The 17434-nt window shown below is 42.4% G+C and overlaps 1 protein-coding gene across 2 annotated transcripts in view; it reads right to left on the bottom strand.

Moving 5' to 3' along the window:
• The window catches only part of Inip (INTS3 and NABP interacting protein), a 39668-nt gene that overhangs the window by 5233 nt on the left and 17001 nt on the right, over window positions 1-17434 (bottom strand). Inside the window, exons 5-6 of one of the 2 annotated variants that reach the window (XM_020170839.2) lie at window positions 14705-14740; window positions 12974-13044 (exon numbers count right to left, since the gene is read on the bottom strand). In XM_020170839.2, coding sequence (XP_020026428.2) covers window positions 13021-13044; window positions 14705-14740 — 60 coding nt within the window. In that variant the 3' untranslated portion in view covers window positions 12974-13020. Of the gene's footprint in view, window positions 1-12973; window positions 13045-14172; window positions 17413-17434 lie in introns of those variants that run through there. The other variant, XM_020170840.2, reaches the window with a different exon arrangement.

Raw genomic sequence — 17434 nt, 5'->3', positions numbered from 1 at the left:
TGGAACTCTGTTTAAATTCAAACATTAAGGGTGGAGGATGGAGCTCAGTGATAGAGTGCTTGCCTAGCATGCACAAGGCCCTGAGTTTCATCCCCAACACCACTACCGCCCCCCCCCCAAAATCAGACATAAAGGAAATAAAAGGAGTAAAACAAATCACTTCTGGAATTCTGGAGTTTACAGTGCCAGCGTTAGCACTAAATCTGGGATGTGTTGATATGTTTTTTCCTTGTGCACTGGAAGGACTTGAAGCCCCCAAGAGTGGTAAGCATCATCGGCCTCACACTCAGCCACTTCTCCACATGGTAAGAGTTTGATCCGTGACCCAAGTTGTCTGGCCGATTTAAACTCTCGACTACATCTTCAGTGACACCAGCACATTTGCTTGAATTTAGCAGTAGACTAGTTCCTGGATTGCTTTGTATTCGCTTAACTTTTTCCTTCTGAAACAGCAAAACCTCTTCCCAACAGGAGAGAATCTGCGGGGTAAGACAAGTATCGCCTTCCCCGGACTCCTCTCTGTGGTGACAGAAGTCTGTTCCACTTATCACCTGGATAAGGAACACAGTGCTTCCACCTAACACTTTCTTATTTTTTATGCACTCGTGGCTTTTGAATAACAACAAAACTGTTTTCACAATGCATTCATCTTTCTGAAGATGTATTTTTTTAACTTAGTGAAGGTTGCCCATACTGTCTTAATGCTGGACGTCACTGACTTGAATGATTTTATTGTGCATTCCTGTCCTCCCTCTCCTCCCATCACAGCCTCTCCTGGGCACTCATGCAGGTGCACACAGAAGCACGCAAGTGGGAAAGCAGCTGTTCTATTATCTGTCACTGTCAGTGTTGAAAGAGATTTTTTTCTTGTTGTTCATCTAGTCCAGCCCTTATTTGACTGACAGTCTAGTAGAGTCTGTTAACAATCTGCAAGGTTCTGTGTTGCGTTTTTTTTAAGTTGTTTGGTTTATGTACTTGCAACTTGATTGTTTAACACAGATTTCTTTTCTTTGAAAAATAAAAAAAAAATAATGTGTATTTTATGTCTGTTTTCTTACAATAACCTAGTTATTTTACCAGTCTACATGTTGGCTTCTGAATATTCTTTAGGTTAGTCACACGTTCTAGGAAGTGATGTTTTCCCTGGCGTTTTTGGTTTTTTTTTGTGGGGGGGGGGGGTTCTTTTTTTTTTTTTTTATTCATATGTGCATACAATGTTTGGGTCATTTCTCCCCTTCCCTGGCGTTTTGAACGCTGGCAATTGTGAGCAGATCTGTGCCCATATTTGATGCTTCTGAGCTCATATTCTCAGTGAAGTGATTGTTCACTGACTCTTCCTCTGATCCTCTCACAGATTTGCTTCACTGGGCAGGTGGAGGTCGGTTTGGAAAGCTGTCATGGTAACTGCATATTGACATTGTGTACACACCTTTAAGTGATGTTGCTTGCTCTTTAGTTTTCATTGCCTTTGGAGGCATTTAACACTCAAAACTTTTAAGGTAGAAATTTATTGCTCTATATATACACCCAGCAGCTAAAATAAATTTTTTTGGTCCTATGGGGTTTGAATTCAGGGCTTCATACTTGTTCTATAAGCACTCTACCACTTAAGACACACCCCCAGCCCTCTTTTTTTGAGGGGAAGGGTGGTTTAGGTACTGGGGTTTGAACTCAGGCACTTTAGCACTTGAGCCACACACACCCCCCAAAATCATTTCTAAGAAACAAGTTTCTGAAAAATACTTCCAAAAGAGTGTAATATGGTCCCGGTACAAAGAAGATACTTCTTAAGAACTATTGAGCCTGCTGCACATGGTAGTACATACCTGTAATCCCAGCACTGGAGAGGCTAAGGCAAGAGAATCAAGAGGTGGAGAATAGCCTGGGCTGCATAGTTAGACTCTGTTTCAAAAAGAAAAATATTAGTCCTAAGAAAACTTGACTCCTTGGGCTGGTAGAGTGACTCAAATTGTAAAGTGCCTACCTAGCAAGGTTCTGAGTTCAAACTCCTCATGCATATGTGGTTTGAGGTACCGGAGTTTGAACTCAGAGCCTCACACTTGCTAGGCAGGTGCTCTACCATGTGAGCCACTCCACCAGACCCATTTTGTGAAACCCTATAAATAGGGTCTTGAGAACTGTTTGCTTGGGCTGGCTTTAAACCATGATCCTCCTGATCTCTGCCTCCTGAGTAGCTAGGATTACAGGTGTGAGCCACCAGCACCTGGCCAGTAATACTTTTCTAACCTTTAGTTCAAAGCCGATGATCTCCTAAGCACAATGTTTTTTCTTACTTTCCTATGTCTGCTGTTTGCTCTTGATGGCAGTTCATTCTTTCTTTTGGGAGAGTAGGAGGGGGGTTATTATCTGAATAGTTTTGTTTAAAAAAAGGATAAAATCTGATGAAAGCTTTGGACATTTTTCCTGGAAAATGCCTATGTGCGTGCAACATTTTACACACAAAAATCTAGTTTTAAATAACTTTTGCACTAGATACATTTTTATTTATTTATTAGCATGTTATAGTTGTACTGGGGGTGCATTGTGACAGTCACAAAGGTGCTTATAGTATATATCTTATTAGATTCACCTCCTCCATCATCCTCCTAATTCCCCCTCCCCCCGAACAGTTTCAACAGATGGCATTGTTCCATTCTCATACATGAGTACAAAATACTTCCACCATACTTGCCCTCCTTCACCCTTTCCTTATGCCACCCCCCGCACTGGAGAGTTCTTTTTGAGACGTAATCTAAAATATTTAAGGATTTGCTTCACAGTAGAGTCCTTAGAGACAGGTGATGTACCAGCAGCAGAGGGATGAGGGTGAAGATTCATTACAATCATTTCTGGTTTTTTGTGCATGTTTGAAATTTTCCATAAAGAACAGTTAAAAAGCAAGACAAAGGCCCAAAAGTTCCAGTACTGGAGTCACAGTATCTCGGGCTGAAAGGAGGGGCCTGTAGAGAGGAAGGGAAGCTGCTGGGAATCCCAAGTGACACCAATGACACCCAGTGAGGCAGATTCTCAGGCTAGCAGGCAAAGCTTAGTGATGGCGAGTGAAGATGGAGTCCTTCCTATCAACCTAACCCTATTTGTGCCTGCTAGCAATGGGCCTGTCCTCTTCCTTCAGTGCAGAAGTCGGTCTGAGTAAATTTCAGATTGATTCCAGCAGCCCTGACAGCTGTGTAGACCTGTGATCCAATCCTGCCAAAATACCATGAAGATTGGCAAATGGAGGCAGGAGGCTAGAGAGTCTGGGATGGCACATGGCCTTTTTGGGGGTACTGAGGACAAATGCCCCCAAGGAGATGCTACTTGAAAGAAGCAGAAGGCCTCCCGGGGAGTGCCAGCAAGAACGTGAGGACCTCCCATGCTTGCTGCTGCCTGCCCACTGTCACCTATTGTCATGACTTTAGCTCTGGTGCCCAGGAGGCTCTTGTGACTGATTCAAGGTGTCCCCATCCTTGTTCAGTACCCTTCTCTTTTTCTCCCCTTTGTGTTCCCTGTTTTACTTTTTCTTCCTCTTAACAGTGTTTTCACTACTATTTTTGCTGGTAAGACACCAGGGACAGACATGAAAGACATTAAACAAGATGTATTTCAGCAATAAGGCTAGATTCTTGTATTTCTCATGGGACCCCAAAGAAATAAGAATGAGAACTAAAAACTCCTGCTGGAGTATTTATGGTGTACTCAGCTGCTGGAATGTTCAAAATGCAATCAAGAAAGTAATTTAGCATGTAACCATGGCAATAATGGTGAAGAATTTGGCCGAACTTAAAGAACCCAGTAAATCTTTCAGGACACTATTAAAGAATCGAATCCCCACCAATGACAAAAAAGGCTTTTGACAGTTAATAGTTAATACTGTGTGCATGTTTTGTGACTGATGTCTGTCCCTTGGATAATGGCCCAGAATTGAAAGGATGCAGTTTGACCTAGGCATGGGAAAGTGTGATCCCAACAGTCCCTTTTGTCCTGCACTGTCACTTTATGTGTGACCTCGTACAGCCACAGCCATGTAGTTAGTTCTCTGCTCTTTCATTATTTCCCAGTGTAACCAGCCAGCCAGGGCACAGTGTCCTGTGTGTCAGACACTTATATGCCACTTTCACAATTTTTGTGATAGTAAATTCATTTGTTCTACTTGGTATTTTCTTTACATTGAATCTTTATATTAAAGTAAACCATAAGAACTTTAAAAAAGTAGATTTAATTTCCAATCTGTTTTGTAGGGAAACTGAGCCATGTCTTTGCTCAACTCCAGCCAGCAGTTAGAGGTCTAAAGAAACTGCAAGGTGCATATAAATGCAATCAATCATGTTTTGAAGACTGGATAATATCAAAAGGAGAATTTTCAGACCTTACATAACCTAGCTGTTCAAGTTAACATACTGTCATTTTAAATTTTGTAATAAAACTTTTTAATGTGAAAAAAAAAAAAAAAAAAAAAAAGAACTTTAAAAAAAAAGTGGAGGGGTCCTAGAATCTAATCACTTGGGTTCAAATTCCAGCTCTGTCTTTATTAGCTCTGTAACCTTTGGCAAGTTATTGACCACTCTTGTGCCTCAATTTCTTCATCTTTAAATGAGGGTAATATACCATCCACCTTGTAGGGTTGTTGTGAGGATTAAATAATGTTAATATATATAATATGTTATAATACTGTATATTAATATTAATAATATATATTAACTATCTATAGAAAATGGTGAATAGTAACTAAGTAGGTAAATAGTAACTGTTAGCTATGGTTACTTTTATTCCATTACTACGTAAATGTGTATGAATACAAAACTCTCACCATTTAAGATGTTTCCTGTATGTCCTCCCTTTAGCACTGCTAACCACACTTTAGGAACCAGCTTCACACACACACACACACACACACACACCCTCATAGATGCTCTTCTTGGCTTCCATGACAGCTTGTACCACTGTACTCTGGATTTCCCTGAGCCTTTAAATTCCATCTCACGCTCTTCATCCTTTGATACTCACACAATTCAGTCTTCCACAGTCCTCAGGACAATCTTACCCACTCACATGGCTTTAGCAGACACAGGCCTGAGTTATCTACACCTTCTCAACTGGAATTCTTCATGTAAACCACAGGAAATGACTTCAGGCCTATTTTCTTTCTTTCTTTTTTTTTTTTTTTGGTGAGTCTGGGATTTGAACTCAGAACTTCACACTTGCATAGCAGGTACTCTACCACTTGAGCCACCAGTTCATTTTGCTTTGGTTATTTTGAAGGTGGGGTTTTGTGAATTATTGGTCCAGACTGGCGTTGAACTATGATCCTCCCAAGTAGCTAGGATTACAAGCATGAGCTACTGGCTGAGGGTCTATTTTCTTAGTCCCCCTAGGATGACTGAGGTGCATGACAACAGTGTTCTAGAGGCAGGGGTCAGAGGTCAGTGCATTCAGATGAGGCCTTGGGGCTTTGGGGCTTACTTATGCAGTGGAACCCTGTTGAGAAAGGTTCCTCAAGCCCATGCCCCATCTGTATTTCCTTCCCAAGAACATGGCGCCTGTAGCCACCTTGCTGTCCAAGCCAGAACCCTGACAGTTATTCTAGGATCTTCCTCCTTCCTCCGCCATCCTCCATAGTCTTTCCATTATCTGATCATTATCTGATCATTCAGTCTGCCTTAATCCCTTTCACTCTCTTCCCTTCTTTTTTCCTCACCTGTCAGCCCACACCACCTTGCCCATAATTTCTTAGGACCTGAGTGGTTCTCTTGCCTCTCCAGTCCATCCTTCACTGCTTCCTGGGAAATCACTGAACACAAATCTTATTCTAGCATCTCCCTTCAGTTGCTCTCCAAAGGTTTTTTTTTTTTCCTGTTATCTTTTTGCAACAGGATCTCACTATGTAGCCAAGCTGGCCCTGAGCTTGCAATCCTCCTGCCTCAGCCTCCTGAATGCTGGGATTATAGGGGTGAACCACCATGCCTGGTTTTCTCCACAGCCTTTCTGATAAAGCTACAAATCATCCCCATGGATAGCTGGCTCTTCTGTTACTCCATTCCCTCCCTCTCTCTGCGTGGTACCTGCTCCTCCCCCACCCTTCGCCTAGGATGTTGCTATGGCCTGAATATTTGGGTGTCCCCCACCCCCTTTCTTATGTTGAAACCTAACTCCCTAAGGGATGGTAACAGGAGGTGAGACCTCTGGGAGGTGATTAGTCATGCAGACTCTGCCATAAGGGATGGGATTATTATGCCTATGAAAGAGGTATAAAGGAGCCTGTATATTTCCACCAACCAGGAAAGTCTCTCATCACACACCCAATCTTCTGGTATCTTGATCTTGGACTTCCCAGCCTCCAGAAATATAAGTAATAATTTGGGGGGTGGGGAACCACTGGAGTTTGAAATCAGGGCTTTGCACTTGCAAAGCAGGTGCTCTACCACTTGAGCCACACCTCCAGTTCATTTTGCTCTGGTTATTTTGAACTCGGGGCCTCATGCTTGCTAGGCAGGCACTCTACTACTTGAACCATTCGAACAGCCTTTTGCTCTGGTTCTTTTGGAGATAGGATCTCACAAGCTATTTTTGTGGGCTGGCCTGGACAAATGATCTTCCCAATCTCAGCCTCCCAAGTAGTTAGGATTATAGGCGTGAGCCACTGATGCCTAGCAAATTCTTTGTAAATTGTCCAGTCTAAGGTATTTTGATATAGCAGCCCAAATGAACTAAGACTGATACCATCTCTCTTTTCCACCTATCCCTCTGCCTCCTTCCTTTATAAAAAGTCTCACCTTCAGTTCTCATCGGGTACACTCTACATAAGGGATTCTCTGAGGATCAGATTCTGCTGCCTCAGAGGACAGCAGTATTAACAGAACCTCTAAACTGATCACTGTCACCTGCAAGGAGTCTGCCATTCCCAAGGAGCCAAGTTTATTCAAAGGGAGCAGCTTAGATCTGTGAGCATTTGACCCAAAGTGGCTCAACTGGGGAAAAAATCTCAATTCTCTAGTGGAGGCATGACAAGTCACATTCTGCATTTTCACTGGTGGAAGTTTCTCTAAGAGAACCTGAATTAGCAGGCTCAGTAATAAAGAACCAGGGCTTGGCATACACTTGTGTTTTCTTAACAGAACTATTGCTGCCAGTTTTACTGTACTTGCCACAGTAAATAGGCTCCAATTCTCCCAGGACACTCAAGAGTAATAACACATATGGTAGGGGGAGATACTCAAAAGACTGTTGGAGAAGCATCCAATGACACAGCAGTTAAGTTACTTTTTTTGTGACAGAGTCTCACTATGTAGCCCAGGCTGACCCTGAACTCACAATCCTGTCTCAATCTCCCAAGGGCTGACTACAATAGTGTACCACCATACCTGGCCAAATTACTTTTGGTCAAAGGGTTTTAACCAGGGACTCATGACTGATCTTCAGAGTCCAAGAACCCACTAAAAATTATAGGCACAGTTTTTTTGTTTTGTTTTGTATGTGTACATTTCACTCAGGGAGAGGGATGACTCCCCAGACAGTTCACTGCTGACAATTGAAATGCCTATTTTTCCCTTTGGACAGTCAGAATTATTTCATTTACTCCTTAAAATATTTGAACTGAACACTGGCTATGATGAACCAGGCACATATATCAGAAAGCATAAAACATCTACTCATCACACTTACGTTCTAGTGGCAGACAATAAACAAAAGTCAATTATATGCAATTAAGCAAGGTTGTACTGTGAAAGATAAAATTTTAAGTATGACTGGGCATTGCGGAAGTGTCTGTAATCCCATTACTTGGAAGGCTGAGTTTGAGACCAGCCTGGGCTACAGTGAGTCTATGGCTAAAAAAAGTTTGTTTGTTTTTTATTTTAAAAAGAGGATAGATGGCTCTTGCCTGTAATCCCAGCTACTCAGGGGGTGGAGTTTGGGAGGATGGTGGTTCAAGGGCATTTGTGCAAAAAGTTAGTAAGACCCCTGTAAGGAACTGCCAAACAGAGACCGCACCATGTGTAGAAAAGAAAAATTTATAGGGGCACAGACTGCTGGGCTGACTCTCTTGGGTTCAGAGTGCAGCAGCCCAGATAGATTGGGTTGTGGGCTTTATAGGAGGGACCATCTATCAAAGGGGGGAGGGTATCTGTTTCAGAGAACAACTGGGTTGTTGGGCCCTGATTGTCAGTGATCACCAGATGGAACAGGTTGGCATGTACTGCAAGTTGAAGAACAGGAACTTGTTGCAGTTTTGCAAGCAGGGGAATTTTTACAAGCGTTTATGCTTCAGGGGACCTGGTTAAAGATTGCATAGCCTCAGGACTTTCCATCTACCTATGGATGGCAGAGACCTAACAACCCCAACTCAATTGTGATCACAGCTATGAAGGTAGGAGGATCACAGTCTGAGGTCAGTCAGGAAAAAACACTAGACCCTATCCAAAAAATAACTAAAGCAAAAAAAAGGGGGGCGGGGATAGCTAGAGGCATGGCTAAAGTGGTAGAGCCCCTGCCTACCAAGTGTGAGGCCCTGAGTTCAAACACCAATACCACCAAAAATAAATAAATAAAATGAAATTTTAAATAGGCAGCCAAAGAAGATATCATTGAAAATGATGACTTTGGAGCCAGGTGCTGGTGCCTATAATCCTAAGCTACTCAGGAGGCTGAGATCAGGAGGATCTCGTTTCAAAGGCAGCCCGGGCAAATAGTTTGAGAGACCCTATCTTGAAAAGACCCATCACACAAAAGGGCTGGTGGAGTGGCTTAAGTAGTAGAGTGCTAAAGTGCCTGCCTACCTAGTATGAGGCCCTGAATTCAAATCCCAGTACCGCCAAAAGAAAATGATGACTCTACGTCTGTGGTCGTGTGAGCCTGTGTGCGTGTTGCTGGGATCAAACCCCAGGGCCTCACTTATGCTAAGCACAGGCTGTACCACTGAGCTACAAGTCCAGTCCAGAGAAGATGACATTTAAGTAGACACTAGGGGCTGCTGCTGGAGCAAGCCAGGGACTGACATTAAGATGCTTTAGGCCTGCTAGCTCCACATCTGGATGGAAGGAAGCACAGATACTGTTGCCTCGAATTCCATTGGTCACTTTGGTCACTAGCCATTTTCAATAGATCAGCAACTACTTTGAGAAAAACCCTGAGGGGGAAAGAGAAAGAACACATTAAGATTCCAGCAGGGAAAAGCTTCACTTCACCTGCTTTCTGATAATTCTTTTTGTTCCAACAAATAGACATGTCTACTAATGCTGTGTGTTTGTAATGCAAAAAGAGTTTTGCCTTTACCTGTAGTGACATCTAAACTCATTGGAGAAGAAAAATATTATGATAAAAATGGTAATGTAAAGTAATGTGCTAAAATATATATGAAATTTACCATTTTAACTATTTTAAGGGTATAATTCAGTGGCACTGAACACATTCATGATGTTGGGCTGCTGTCACCACTACCCATGTCCAGAATTTTTCGCCATTCCATACTAAATCACTGCACCCACTGAACAATAGCCCCTCTCCTCCACCCACTGCCCTGCCCCTGGGAACCACCATTCTACTTTCTGTGTCTATGAAATTTGACTACTCTAGGTACACCCGAGTACCTCATATAAATAGAATCAGGCAACTTTTGTCCCTCTGTTTCTGGCTTATCTCACTGAGTAGGATGTCTTAAGGGTTCATCCATGTTGTAGCATGAATCAGAACCTCATTCCCTTTAAAGGCTAGTACACACACACACACACACACACACATTTCTCCAGCGATCAACATTTGGCTATTTCTACCTTTTAGCTATTGTGAAGAATGCAGTGTAAACATGGGTGTACAAATGCCTGTTCAAGCACATGTGTTAGCTCTTTTGTGTGCATGTCTAGAAGTGGGATTCTAGGACACATGATGATAATTCTGTTTCATGTGTTAGGACCCACTGTGCTCTTTCTACAGAAGCTGCACTATTTTACATTTCTACCAACAGCACACAGGTTTCCAGTGTTTCCACATCCTTGCTGACACCATTTATTTTTCTGGCTGAAGTTGTCCTGATGAGTGTGCAGAGGTGTCTCCCTGTGGTTAATTAGCAACACCAAGCATCTTCAATGAGCCCTACTTATGTTCCAAGGATCATTCTGTCTGCTGTGATGAATGTTCTCAACTGTGGGATGGGATGGAAGGAGGAAAAGCACGTGCAAGGTGACTGCAGTAGCCTAGGCAAATGATGGGGGCTTGAACAAGATGACAGCCTAGAGATGATAGGATTGAAAGAGGAGTATATGAGGGAAAAAAGAGTCTACAACAACTGCTGTGTTTGTAGGCATGCAAATGGCCATTTGCTGACATGATGAATCTGGGTACCATGAGACATCTAAAGTCAAATTTTGGAAATGTATGGATGCCTTTGGGACTTCCACATGGTGAGGTTGACAACAGATGTGGGAGTTTGCCAATCAGGGTGTTTCAGTTGTCTTTTACTGCACAATAAACTACCTCCAGATCTAAAGGTTTAAAATTGTTTCCTTACAATTCTGTGGGTTGACTGGGCTAATCTGGGCAGTTCTGCTGTGTGTGGCATCACTTGGAATCACTCAGCTTGGCTGTATTCTTCAGCTAGTGCAAGAAGACTTCACCCACATGACTGGCACCTCAGTGCTCCATGTAGCTGGCTTTCTCATAGCATGGGGTCACAGGAAGTCAGACTTATTATGGTGTCTGGCTTCACAACACAGGACAAGGGCAGAAACTGGCCTCTTAAAGGCTAGGTCCAATCTCACATAATATCTCTTCTGCCATATTCTGTTGTCAAAACAAGTCATAAGGCCAGCACACGTGAGGGAGAGGAAACAGACACCACCTTTTGAGTAGTGGCATATGCCACCACTCAGGGATGGCAGGAATTGCTACACAGCTTTCTTTGAGGGAATAACTGTCACAGAGGGAGATATCAGGACTGGTGATATAAATGTGAACTCATCAAGATAGTGCTGGAAGTCCTGCTATTGGATAAGATTACACAGGGAGGACTGTGAATAGTGGAGATGAAAGGGCTGAGCTTTAGGAAATTCCAACATTTTGTACTAGGAAAGAGAAGCCTGCAACTGAGATAGAGGCCACAGCCAGCAAAGCAGGAAGAACCCTGAAGATTGTGACTGTGGTGTTTTAAGAGTTGGTGATCAATAGTGTAAAGTGCTACAGAGAGCTCAAGTAAGACAAAGATTAAAGACTGTCCACTGAATTTGGCCAAGTAGAGATGACTGGTGGTCTCAGTGAACTGGAGTGGGTTGCAGACATGAGAGTAGAGGAATTGGAAACTGCTCGCACAGACACTCTTTGGGGGAGTTCATTGTACAGGGAGGCAGAGGAACAGAGCAGTTGTGGAACTGGATGTAGGTCAAGGAAAGACAAATGTTGATAGTCTTCACAAGGAGTGTGAACCAATCATCCACTACAGTAAGGAAGGCAGTGTGTGGGGCCACAGTAGCAAGGTGAGTGGTTAGATGTGGTAGTAGGATGGGGTGTAGAAAGAGCCAATATACTCTGATGGCAAAGGGACAGAGTTAGTCCAGGCTTGAGATAGACATCATTGACAGGTCTTCAAAGAGATGCACTGTATGTGCAAAAGGATTCTGTGGAAGAACGAAAGGGAAGGAGGCAACTGTATGAAATCTCAGGGTATGTGGCTACAGAACAGGATGCAGAAATTGGGGAGCATGAGGATAGGGAGAGAAAATTCCAGGCTTAGGAACTGGCCAGAGTGGAGAAGGCAGTCTTTGGAGCAACGGATGTCACAGCCCTGGAGACAAGAGTGTATACTAGTGCAGACTGAGGTGGGTGTTGATGTTCCCGGCACAGCAGCAGGAGTAATGCAGAGGGGAGGCTTGTGAAGTAGTCAAGGTTCTTAAAAGGATATAAAGGAGGGTCTGCATAGTACTTGACAATGGCACTGGGGTAGGCATGGCTCTGTGTGTGTGTGTGTGTGTGTTGCTGGAATTTGAACCCAGTGCCTTGTGCATGCCAGGCAAGCATTCTACCACTGACAGCCTAGCACAGCTTTTTTTTATTAAGTGGGGAGAGGACATGCATTTTTTTAGAACTGAATTTTGAAGTAAAATTCTAGAGTAGCAATGGTGAATCAGAAACTAGCTGACTCTATAGCCAGGATGTGAACCTATGAGCTGGTTTCTCCCAAGAGCTTCAAAAGACTTGCTGGTCTCCAGAAAAAACAAGGTATCAGGAAGAATGGGGACAGAGGCACTGGGGAAAACTGGGAGTGCACAGGCATTTTTGTTACTGAGCCAATGGAATCCCAGAGATCTCAGTAGGGAAATTCTCAGGGCGAAGCACATCTGGAAGCGCTGTCATCAGTACAGGGGAGGAGGAAGGTTGAACTGTAAGGGAGAGGTGCACAGCAACTAACTTTGGTGACAAATGAAAATGGTGTAAAGTGGGTAGCAGAGGCATCACTGTGAGTCCAGAGGAGAAATAGGATATTAAGACACCTGCTTCCCACTACCTAACTGTGTGGCTAAGATGTTGTTACCAAGTTAGACTATCTTCTACTCAGGTCTTTATGTAGCAAGGGACAAAAAAAATTTTAAACATTAATGAGAATTTATTAGGTCCCCTTTCAGAGGAAGGGTAGCCAGTACCTTAGGGATTATTTGACTCAGTCTTACTGTCAATCATGAGCCCAGTGATAACATTAAGGACTATTTATATTTCTCTGCTCTACCTGTAGGGTGGTGCTTTCCTGAGATTGGCTCTACCCCATGGTCACACAGTTGCCAACAACACTGTTTCCTTTTATTCATCTAAAGAGAGTCCTTTTGGTAGTGATCTCAGGCAGTGAGAATGCATCTTTTTCTTGAGCTCAGCAACCTTCTAGAGTGTCATTGAGCAATGTGTCCAGTCCTGAACCAGTTCCTGTGGTTCCTGGGGAATACATGAGTGACTTAGGCATGAGTTACCTAAACCAATCACTGAGGCAAAAGGGAATTACCCTGATTGGTGTGCAGCATATAAGGCTTGCTTCTATTGTTGGAGCAGTCAGCTTCCCCAGAAGGACACTGGCTGTTAGGGAAAAAAAGAGTGGTCAATTGTTAGGAAGGAAGAAATAATGCTGAGTAGATTCCTATGAATATCTACCTCCTTGAGCTATTATGATTGTTAAATAAATACTGTTTGAGAATACCCGGCTTTTCCTTAAAAGGTACTTACAGGCAAATATATAGAAGAAAGCTGGAGAGAAAGATGGGGGAGGAAGGTGAACAAAAGGAAATTTGGGAGAAGGGTTCAAAAACTACATGGAAGCAATAGTAGAAGTAGACGGGGCTGGAGCTGAGAGGTGGATGTACAGAGAACACGCCTGTCTCCAGAATTCTCAATAGAAATTCAAAGTAATATTCTGATGCTTCATGAGTTCTCCTTTCCCAAGTGCTGATGAGGGCTGAGTTGTTTCATCTCTATACTGCCTATGTCCAAGTGTTCGCTGACTTTCACTATGTACCGAGCTAAAGGTATTTGGCTCACCCTGGAATGAGTGTGGCTCACACTTAGCCTTGTTCCAAATTATCTGCCTATATAAATCTGTCTGTGCTTCAGCCAAACTGGTTGCTTCACAAGGGCACCTACACCTGCTCACCTACCTCTGTGCAGATATTTCCTTTGCTTTGAATTTTGCTCTATCTTTCCTGACTGAAATCCTTTCATCTTGAGAGTCAAGTTCAAATGCTTGGTTCTCTGATGGAGCATTCACTAGTCCTTATTCTTTCTTCATTAGGTCGTACCCAGTATCAGTAGTGTGCTTGGCTTGCCCACTCTACATCATCAGATTCTTTAGGACAGTGGGTATGTTCCTTTTCTCCTCATGGTCTGTGTACATTCTTTATTTGCTCATTTTAAAAAAAATCTAGATGTTTAGTATGCACAGTAACTGTGCCTACAGACCTGGGTAAGAAAAGCACTTGGTAAATATTGGTTGACTTTTATGTGCTGCAGTTGACTTGTGCTAGCTGGTGTTGAATTATACTAAGGAATTCACATTCTCTCTGTAGATCTCAGAACCATATTGCCAAATCCGTTGCCTGAGTGGGCCTTGAACTCATAAAGGCTGTTTCTACTCCCAAAGTGAAACAAAGAATTGAGACAATAAGACAACTCACAGATTGTTCAGGAAAAAAACAAAAAGAACAACTGCCCTTGAAATTAGTCATTTCAGTTTTTATTCCGAGATCATACAAAGCACTGTCACCTACATTATTTAGAAGTGGCTTTCAAAACTTCTTTGCCATGACTCACAGTTAAAAAAAAATACATTTTATGTTGCAACCCAGGTCATATATATCCTTTCATTCATTCCTTCAACAGGTGGGTATTAAACACTCACAATATGGAATATACTAGTGGATGAGGTAGGAGAGGAAGAAAGGACTGGGGAAAGGGAAGAAAAGATCTTTGCTCCCAAAGACTTACATACTAGTGGAACAGAGTATAAATAAAACAAGTAAAATGCAAACATATCTGAACACAGAGAAACACAAGATTCATGAAACCAACCCAACTGTCACTACATGCAGGACACTCTGATGTTTTCTATTTTTCCCAAGAGAATGCTGGTTACACCCCATTAAGCTATTAAGGTGGCTTCTCAACTCAGAAATGGGTTGCAACTTATACTTTGAAAAATACTGGTGGAGGGCTGGGGCTGTAGCAAAGTTGGTAGAGTGCTTACTTTGCATGTGAAAGGGCCTGGGTTCAACTGCCAGCACTGCAAAAAGAGAAAAAAGAAAAGAGAAAGGAAATATTGGTCTAGACAATGTATGGCTTAGTCAGCATCTGCTGCTCCTGTTCTATAGACACAGTGGCATACAAAGAAAGGTTGAGGGAATTACCCCAGTCCACCCAAGATCCCAGGGAAGCAATGCTGAAACTTCACCTCAGGGCTTTCACTTAGTCCACCGTGCCATCCATTACCCTCTGCAGTCCTTGCCTGACTCAGCTCTCTCTGTAGTTCAGGCTGGCCTCAAACTCTTTGATGCCCCTGCCTCAGGCTGGAATGCCAGAGTTCTAGGCATAGGCCACCATGTCCCACTTCCATTTCTCTTTGATTATGCAATCTTGACCTTTGTGTGGAGCAGCCAGGAAAAAAAAAAAAAATCAAAAGAATAATTCTACATCTATCTGGACCACAGCCTACTGCAGAATACCTTTGGCTTGTATTATGACTACTGGTGTGCCAGAGTAGGATCCTCCACAGTATTACCTTCTTACTAGATGGTCGCACTCCTCCGTTTGTCCTCAAAGCACAGTGTTTGACAGAGTATTAATAGGTATATAAGAACTGAATTTGTGAGACAAAGCAGAAGGGTCTCAGGAAGTGCTTACTAGGTAGAACTGCAGGATTTGGTAACATCTACTTAAAAGGCTAAGGAACTAGAAAGATACCACTGATGTAAACATATTTTTTACCTAGATTTCAAAAGTCGCAGAGTGGGTAGAGGGTTCAGTAATGTAAAAACTTTACAAATGTTTCATCTCCCTAGTATCAGTGGATAGATTTAGAATCCGTGTCAGTATGTCATGGATCTCACAGAACAGAAACTTAGTGAAATTAATTCAAGAAAATGAAGGCTACCATAAGAGGCCCAAGTAGTTGGATGGACTTGAGAGAAGGACAGGAGCCAGAGTAACCTGAGGAGCTCCTCAGCAGGAGGGAGGGGCCTTCGTGTGATATTGACTACTACAATGGGGATAGCTGCCAACTCACCCAGACGAGGAAATCGGTTCACATTCTTCAAGAAAAACCTAAACAGTATAGTCAGTTCTAGAATTGTCTAGCCTTAGTTTGGGCAGGATGGGGCTGTGTGGTTAGTGGAAATATCTAGAAGAAATTCTGTGAAAAGGAAATATAACTTTGAATAATTGACCTACACTAGAATTTTAAGTTTAAATTTTGTCCTACCACCAGAGAGGATGAAGAGCCAAGGCCAAGATGGATAAGTTATAAGTTATGTAGGGAAGGGGGTTGTAGCTATATAACTTTTTTTTTTTTTGGTGGTACAGGGGTTTGAACTCAGACCCTTGCACTTGGCTAGGCAGGCACTCTACCCTTGAGTCATGCCTCTAGCCCTAATTATATAACTTTTATATAAAAGCTATATGCAGGAGAGTGGGCATTGCTCAGTGGTACAGTGTTAGCAAGTGTGAAGTCCTGATTTTAATCCCCAGGAACAACACCCCCCACCCTGCAACCTGTATCTGTGATATAATATAAAGTATAATTGTAATCATGAAAACGTTGTGTAAGATATATGTTACACTTTATTTTGACTCGGACCCTCATTCTGTAGCACTAGGGTAGGGTAGCAGGCTTGCACATTTAAACGCGTACGCCTGACTCTGTCAAAGGCAGGCCCATGCAGAGCGACATGCTTAGCCGAACTGCTTCCTAGTTAAGTAACTAAAAAGGGGCTCGACGTACATAATTTTAAATTTTTAATTAGATAGAGAAATTGGACAATAAAGAGCTAAGGCATGGTAATGTACCTCTGTTATCCTAGCACTACAGAGGTGGAAGCAGGATGACCATGAGTTCAAGGCCAGCCTACACAGCTACACAGAATTCTAGGCCAGCCTGGGCTATCTAGGGAGAGCTTGTCTCCAAAACAAAAAACAAAAGGGCAATAGCACCACATAGGCACACTACTGTGTACAGATTTAAAGCTACCACATTACTTATAATTGTTTTTAATAGCATTTAGTCACTATTTATACAGGATGCTTAAGACTGGTTGGTAATTTAGCCATATACTGGGTTTTCTGTTAAAACTGAGAATAATGGAATTAGTTATGAGTTCACAACAAATATTTCTGGATGATATGACTCTAAACCTAAAAGATACACTGATATTAATCCTATGAACTGCAAATATGAGTGTAATTTATTTAAGCCTATTGGTTTGCATTTTAAAAAGCACCCTCATTTCTGGTTCTTCAAAGTCTATTGCAAACATGGTATATTCAGTCCAATTTGTTAGGATATAGGAGTTCATTTTCTGTGACTATCCAATTCAGAGTCTGATTTAGAGTAAAAAAATCAAATGGCATTAACAAAAGAGTTACAGTCACAGGCAGCATAATCAATTCCTCAGATGACAGATCTTTGAAAAGTCTCATCATTCTGGTTCCCCTTCTTTTGGCTTTCACTTACATACTCCTTTCTTTTAAAGAAGCAAAAAAAATGTAAGTTCACCAAAGTTCTGAAAGTCACACTTTGTACAGTGCTGAAGGAGAGCAGCTTTGGCATTTGCTATTACAAAGTCACTTTTATCACAGGTGTTTTCTTCATTCTGGGTCAAGGCGAGGTAAAACAGGAAGAATAAGATTCCCAAATGCAGAGTCTTGAGTTATGAAGTATCCAGATGAATGTGCATGGGCATGCTGAGAAAGATTTAAAGTCAGC

Source organism: Castor canadensis, chromosome 13 (genome assembly GCF_047511655.1).
Source record: "Castor canadensis chromosome 13, mCasCan1.hap1v2, whole genome shotgun sequence".
Taxonomy (NCBI): Eukaryota; Metazoa; Chordata; class Mammalia; order Rodentia; family Castoridae; genus Castor; species Castor canadensis.
The sequence above is the reverse complement of the archived record's forward strand: the minus strand, read 5'-3'. Positions and strand labels throughout refer to the sequence as shown.